General features: G+C 57.7%; 1 protein-coding gene across 1 annotated transcript; it reads right to left on the bottom strand.

The window, feature by feature from the left end:
• Window positions 1-3,767: 3,767 nt before the first annotated feature.
• On the bottom strand, window positions 3,768-7,520 carry EBI3 (Epstein-Barr virus induced 3). Its single transcript, XM_062596105.1, has 7 exons — window positions 7,172-7,520; window positions 6,263-6,392; window positions 5,251-5,469; window positions 5,024-5,141; window positions 4,727-4,899; window positions 4,226-4,389; window positions 3,768-4,107 (listed from the first exon to the last, which is right to left on the bottom strand). Exons 1-7 carry the CDS (start codon window positions 7,187-7,189, stop codon window positions 3,955-3,957), a joined length of 975 nt encoding a protein of 324 aa, XP_062452089.1. The 5' UTR covers window positions 7,190-7,520; the 3' UTR covers window positions 3,768-3,954.
• Between the last annotated feature and the right edge of the window lie 11 nt (window positions 7,521-7,531).

Here is a 7,531-nt window from a genome sequence, read left to right as displayed (position 1 = left end):
AAACCCTTCCTGAAACCTAACTGCTAACCTGAATCCCTTTCCCCTTATGCTGACCACCTAACCTGCAACACATCTGCTAATGCTCACTCTGGGCTTCCTCTGCCTCCAGGAGGCAGAAGAAGGGCAGGTCCTGGAGAAGCTGAACTTGGCAGATATCTCTGAAGATGGCCTGGTCCAACCTCCCTGATCAAGCAGGGGCAAATAGAGCAGGTTTCCCAGGACCAAGTCAGGCAGGTTTGGAGTATCTCACAGAGTCGAGACTCCACAGCCTCTTGGGGAACTTCTTCCTGTGCTCAACCACCTTCACAGTCAAAAAGTGCTTTCCTACATTCAAGTGGTATTTCCTGGTTTGCCATTTTATTCCCATTGCCTCTCCTCCTCTCTCTGGATACCACTGAAAACTACTCAGAGCCACAGTCTCTGTCTTACACCTTCCCATCATATATTTAAACACCCTAAAAGCATCATCACCAGCAGTCTGTTTTCCAGCAGAAACAGTCCCAGCCCTCTCAGTACATATAGGAGATGCTCCAACCCTTCAGTCATCTCTGATCCACAACAGCAACATCTCTAACATCCACAACAACAACAACCATTACCCAGGAATGTGCCAAGGGGATATAGGGTTGGGTTTGGAACCAGAGATTCAAGACAAATCACTCCACAGAGATTGTTAGAAAGAGATGATCCATCTCAGTGAGCCCCAGCTCTGAGCACATGGGAGCTGGTGCTGCCTCAAAACCTCTGTGTTCATGCCCAGAGCTCCCACCTGGAAGCTGGCACCAGGATGGTTCTTACCATGTTTCCCTCCATGCTGTTGAGACTCTCAGGCATGTGGCAGCTGCAGAAACAGGACGTCATCTGTGGCAGCACAAAACTCAGGGGCCACAGCCAAGGCTGGAGAGGGTGGAGCAGATGGGCTATGCCATGGCCAGGGACGAGGTGACAGCCAGACCACACTATGGCAGGATTGGGAGCACAGCAGGCAGTTCCCAACATGGCCATGGGGCAGATGTCCACGTCACACCCTACCTGTCCTCAGGCCCAGCCTGAGTGAGCTGTGGCCCAGGCGCAGGAGGCAGCGGGCGGCAGGTGCTGCTCCACGCTGGCCCAGTGCCTAAGCAGCAGGGACAGCCCTGCTGGGGCATGCCATTGGGCAGTCAGCATGTCACCAGGGCACAGCCCCTCCCAGACACTTGCTGGCTCACTACCTCTCCCTTACTCTCTACCAGAAGAGCCAGTCATGAGCCTGTATGAGTATGTAGAGGCCTGCACGAGGGCGTATGAGCCCACAGAGCTTCACATGAGCCTGTACGAGTCCACAGAGCCTGTCACGACCCGGTATGAGCTGTAGCAGTGCACATGAGGTCATACAAGGATGCTGAGGCAGGCACAGGCCCACATGAGCCCATAGAACTTGTCACAAGCCCATATGAGTCCACAGAGCCCAGCATGGGCCTATAGGGAAACAGAGACCTGCGCGAGGCCATACAAGCCCATAGCTTGTGGCATAAGCCTGTACGAGCCTGTAGAGGCTGGCATGAGCCCGTATGAGCCCCTAGAGTCCAGCAAAAGCTCGTACAACGATAGAGCTTGACATGAGCCAGTGCGCTCCTGTAGAGGCCAACACAAGCCCACACGAACCCATAGAGGCTGTCAGAAGTCTGTAGAACCTGGCATGAGCATGGCACAAGTTTATATGCACCCGCAGAATCTGGCACGAGCCTGTACGAGTCCATAGAGCTTGACACAACACTGCACAATCCGTAGACATTGGTATGAGCCCATTCGAGCCTTTAGAACTTGACATGAGCCCGTAAGACTCTGCAGAGGCTGGCGTGAGCCCATATGACCCTGTATGACCCCATAGACCCAGCACAAGCCCATACAAGCTCATAGGAGATCGCAGAGCCTGGCACAAGCCTTTATGAGCCTATAGAGCTTGACACTACCACATACAAGCCCATAGAGCTTTGTATAGGCAGGTACAAGCCTGTAGAGACCCAACAGCAATAAACAGGAGCTCATATAGCTTGGCACAAGCCTATATGAGCCTGTAGAGCCTGACATGAACCCATACAAGCCTACAAGGCCCAACAGGAGACTGTACAAGTCCACAGAGGTCAGAATGAGTCAAAATTAGCCACTAGAGCCAATTGTGAGCCTGCATGAGTCTGTAGAGGCCAGCATGAGCCCATGCGACCCCATAGAAGGCAGCAGAAGCCCATAAAACCTGGCACAAGAATGATGTGAGCCCATATGCACCCATAGAGCCTGGCACAGGCCTGTACAAGCCCATAGAACTGGAAATGACCCTGTATGAGCCCATACGGCATGAACCTGTACAAACCAACAGAGCCTGGCACAAGCCTTTAGGAGCCCATAGAGCCTAGTGCAAAGCTTTAGGAGTCTGTAGAGCTGGCCATAAACCCGTATGAGCCTGGCATGAAACCATACAAGTCTGTAGAGCCTGTTATAAACCCATATGAGATCACAGAGCCCAGCACAAACTCATAAAACCCTGTAGAACCTGGCACAAGTATAGCACAAGCCCATTCACGCCCATCAAGCCTGGCATGTATCTGTATGAGCCTGTAGAGCCCAGCATGGTACTACACAAACCTGCAGAGCTTGACACAAGCCCACACAAGACAGTTTTACTTCATACAAGCCTCTCTGAGCTTGTAGAGCCCGACACAACCCTGTATGAGTCTGTAGAGGCCAGCATGAGCCCACACCAGCCTGTAGAACCCAGCACAAACCCATACAAGGCCATAGAGCCTGGCATGGACCCATATGAGCCTATAGAGGCTGACACGAGTCTGTATGATCCCATAGAGCTTGGCACAGGTCCACAGAGTGTGCCTCACACAAATCCTTAGAGGGGTACGGTGTATGAGCCCATAGAAGCCCGTAGAGCCTAGCACAAGCACGTACAGACATATAGAGCCCTGCACAAGACCATATGAGCCCACAGAACACATCACAACCCTTCATGAGCCTGTAGATCTTTGTACGAACCTGTAAGAGCCCATAGAGCTTGGCATGAGCCCATAGGAGCCCATCAAGCTTGGCACAAGCCAGTACAAGTCTGTAGAGGCTGGTACAAGCCTGTAGATGCCAAAATAGGCTTCTATAGGCCCTGATAGGGCAATACAGGCCATAAGAACCAGTCCAGGTCAAAGAAGGCAGTCTGGGCCATAGAGGCCAGAGGGGCTTGTCTAGGCCATTGGGGCCAGCCTGGATTGTATGGGCTTGGCCTTAGCAGCTGCTCTGGGCCATCAGAACCAGTCTAGGTCACAGGAACCAGTCCAGGCTATAGCAATCAGTCTGGGCTACCAATAGCAATCCCGGTCATTGCGACCAGTATAGATCACAGGAATCAGTCAGGGTCATAGGGACTAGTCCAGATCATCCTGACTAGTTCGATCCATAGGGAGTAGTCTGGACCGTAGGGACCAGTCTGAGCTACAGGGGCCAGTCCAGACCATAGGGACTATGCCTCCACAACAGGTATTCTGTTGCCTCTCATGCTGTGCCAGCCCGACAGGGTCTGCCCATCCTGGCCCTGCATCCAGCAAAGGGGCCAGCCCTGGGGTTGTCCCGTCAGGCTCACAGCCGCCCCTGTGGTGGCCACCATGGACTAGCTCTGCTCCTGCAGGCCAGGTCCTGCTGCAGCCCCTTGGCCCCAGAGTCTGTGGGTCATTTTGTGGAGAATGTAATAAACTCAGGACAGAGACAGGATCCTCAAGCTGGTTTATTGCCCGATTCTGGCCAGGATACAAAGTCCCAGTGGGAAGTGCAGACACAGCTCAGCTTGAGGGATTCGGCAGAGCCAGGCCGTGCGATGCAGGGAGACACCAGTGGCAGGTCAGCCCTAATGCTAGTGGCTCAGCACTGCCCATGACACAGAGGCAGAAGTGCTGGGGCATGTGTGGTTCTGCTGCACTGCCATCATGGCTCTGTCCAGGGCGTCCCTGAGGCCGGCTGGCTCCAAGCACTGAACTCCCCGTAGTCTGTGAAGTCCTTTGCAGCCACCTGGACATGGTGCAGGGTGCCTGGGTGCAATCCCGTCAGAGTGAAGGATGTCTGCTCGTAGGGCCCAATCTGGGGACAGGAGAGAGTCTGGGTTAGGGAAGACCCAGAGCGATAGTCCCTTGGCCATGCCTCAGTTTACTCTGCATGTGAGGACAGTAGCATGGCCACAGCAGGGGCCAGACAGTACCGTTTGGGGGCTGGAGCTCTCGTCTCGTGCATAGCGGATGCAGTACTTGAGTGGGAAGTACTCAGGAAAGGGCCAGGACCCTGGTGGGCTCCACTCCAGCAGCAGCTTCTTGGTCTCCCCAGGGATGGGTGAGACACGCAGGTCCTCAGGGGGATCTGGCTTTACTAGTGAGCAGGGAGATAATGAGGGCGTGCTAGCCATAGGAGCCATAGCGACCATGCCTCCACAGCAGGTACACTCTCCTTGCCCCACATGCTGTGCCAGTCCAGCACCCAGTAGGGTTTGCCCATCCTGACCCCTGGCTGCAGAGCTGGGTTGAGCTCCAGCAACACACTGCACTGAGGTTTCTGCCTATCAAACAGAAAACACCCAGCATTCCCCCCACCCTGCCCCCCTTCAAAGCAAGCCCTAGGCTGGATTAAACCCAAGCGCCCTGCTCCATTGCAGTGCGGTAGCACATGCTGGAGAGGACCCAGGCATCCAGCCACCCACAGCACTCACTGATGTCCTCCACGAGGAAGGGGAGGAGACGTGAGGCAGTGCCCAGGGGATTCACGGCTGTCACGTTCAGCACGTAGGGGCTGAGGGAGAACATCTGGATATCGCCGAAGGAGCAGCTGCGGGGCCCTGTGCTGATGCACTCGCCGCTCCCTGTGGCCCCCCACACACCATGCCTGGGGGGAGGAGAGGGGAAGAGGTAGCTGGGGGGGAGGCGATGGGCAGCTCTAGGGCTTGGCTTTGCTTGCCACCCAACTCACAACACGACTGCGGCAGGTCTCAGCTGGAGAGCCGCCTCACCTGTACGTAGCAATGTAGTTGGTCTCCAGCAGCGGCTCAGGCTCAGCAGCCCAGGAGCAGTTCACCGCCTGTGGGTAGCTGATGGCCCAGCACTCAACTGCTGGTGGCACAGGAGGGTCTGGGGCAGGGGGATGGACACCCACAGTCACCCCACTGCCGGTGGCCCCCTGGCTGGCAGCAGGGGAGATGAGGGTGGCCCATGTGGGCCACTCACAGCAGTCACTCACAGCCCAGGCGCAGGCAGACGGTGGCCCAGGTCTCGCCGGTGCTGGGGTGGTGGCAGCTGTAGCGGCCCTCGTGGGCCAGGGTGGCATTGGGCAGGGCCAGCCCTGGTGTGGGGTGCATCCCCAGGGAGGTGTCCCCCCAGCGCCATGTGGCCGGCACCCCTGCCGGGCACTGCAGCAGCACCTCAGTGCCCAGCACACCGTGCTGCAGGGCGCAGCCACCTGCGGGAAGTGGCAGTGGGCATGTGCTGAACCTCCCCCCACCCCCCCCAACCCCCAGCCCATGTCCAGTCCCCAGAGACCAGGACTGTCCCTGATCTGCTCCTCCCTCTGCCACGTTTTCTCCTGCCTTCTTCCCCAGCAGGGACTTTTCAAGGCGCCTTCTCCCAGCTGGGAGCTGGGGCAGGCAGGTCCCTGTCCCGTCCCCCCCCCTCCCCTCCCGCCCCAACACACCCCGCAGCTCCCTCCCCAGAGTCCTGGGTCCCTGCGGGGCTTACAGCCCTATGCAGGAATCCAGGTAGGGGGCAACAATGCAGTGGGAGCAGGAAGGGCTTGTGCTGCTTGCACCCCCCCCATTCCCAGTTTCTCCAGTCCCCTGTATCTCCATTCATAGTCTCCCTCATATCTTCACTCCCCTCAGCATCCCTAGACCTCCATTCCCAGTTCCCCCAGTCCCCTATCCCTCTGTCCTTGGTCCCCCTTTCCCCCCCCCAGTATCTCTAGACCTCCATCCAAAGTTCCCCAATATGCCTAGACATCCATCACCAGTTCCCCCAGGCCCCTCTACCTCCATCCTCAGTCCCCCTGTGACCCCATACCTCCAACTCATATTCCCCAAGTTTCCATACCTCCATCCCCAGCCTTCCCAGTCCCCCCCAATTCCTGCTGTCCCCAGTCCCCTCAGCTCCCCCATACCTCCATTCACAGCTCGTCTAGTCCCTCCATCTCTGCTCCCCCAAATCCTTCCCATTTCTGTCTCCATCGCCCTCCATGCCTGATCCCCATCTCCGTATACCTCCATTCCTGGTGCCCCGCGCTGTGCCATTGCAAGGAGCTGTGCAGGTGGGTGCCACGAAAGCCACCACCCAAAGCCACTTCATGTCAATGTGACCCAATAGAGCTGCCCAGTGCCAGGGGCTGGAGACCTGCAGGGACAGTGGGCCAGTCACTTCCCTGCAGGGTCCCAGGGTAGGGGACAGCAGAGACACCATGGCTACAGGGCCCTGAGGCTGCCCCCAGCACCCTCCTGCAGGTGCTCACCCTCAAGCTGGGACTTCAAACCCTTCTGCCCTGTCACAGGACCACCCCATGTTGCCATGTCTCAGTTTCCCCTCCAGCCTTGCTGTATCTCTTAGAGATGGGGTTTGGTTTCTCCCCGCAATGGTCAGATCCTGCTGCCAGGAAGGATGAGGGAGTGGACGCAGAAGCAAAAGTGCCCCGTGTGGCTGAGTTTTCCCGTGGGGGCCTGCAGCTGTCCCTGCAGTCTCATGCCTGGAATTGAGGTTTCAGGTGATTCTGAGAGTCAGATGTGGCCATTAGGGCTGGGGAAGGGTCCAGTGGTACCCAGACGGTCACCACTTTCCTGAGATGGCCAGAGAGGGACTGTCCCCACATGGGAGTCCCCAGAGACCTCCTGTATCCCAGCCTTGAGGGGAGCTGAGCCAGGCTGCCCACTGTGACCATGCCCAGCACCACCACACCATATCTTGCCCTTGGCATGACCCACTCCGAGCCTGGCTCTACCATGGCACCAGAGACCTGCCCTGCTGTAGGGTTCACGCTTCGGTTTCCCCATGTCTAGGACAAGGGGCTCTTCACGGTGCCCCTCAGTCGGGCACCATGGGAATGTCCCCAGCCCTGCTGCCACCAGGTCTCCCCCACAACCCCAGCCCCACAGAGTGCCCTGGGCCCCACTGGTGCTCACCGCAGCACGGCCAGGCATCCGGGCCAGGAGCCGGAGGCTTCGTCACCGCCAAGGCTCGGGAAGCTGCAGCCCCGGCTGGCCGCAGCCCACTTCCTTGCGCAGGAAATGCTGTCCCTGCTGGGGGACCTGCCACCGCCCAGCCCTGCGGGGAGCTCTGCAGCGGTGCAGGACCCCCATGGGGACGAGCTTTCAGCTCCAGCCAAGAGGGTTTCCAACTTTTCCCATCCTGTCACCCCACAAAGGATGCCCCGTTTTCCTTGTGGCTGGCTCAGTCACCTCCTAGGGATGCCAGCACAGCTGGGAACACCACCGGCCATGTGTCTAAACCGCGACACCCCAGCCTCCCACTACACTCCCAGC

The sequence above is a fragment of the Rhea pennata genome, chromosome 27 (assembly GCF_028389875.1).
Source record: "Rhea pennata isolate bPtePen1 chromosome 27, bPtePen1.pri, whole genome shotgun sequence".
Classification (NCBI taxonomy): Eukaryota; Metazoa; Chordata; class Aves; order Rheiformes; family Rheidae; genus Rhea; species Rhea pennata.
This window is presented reverse-complemented; position numbering and strand designations above follow the sequence as displayed.

Coding starts and splice junctions, on each gene's coding strand:
- EBI3 (XM_062596105.1), bottom strand. Junction 5,470..6,262: donor GCGGGGCACCAGGAATGGAG/GTATACGGAGAT, acceptor CACTTCCCGCAG/GTGGCTGCGCCCTGCAGCAC. Junction 4,390..4,726: donor CTTCCTCGTGGAGGACATCA/GTGAGTGCTGTG, acceptor CCTGCTCACTAG/TAAAGCCAGATCCCCCTGAG.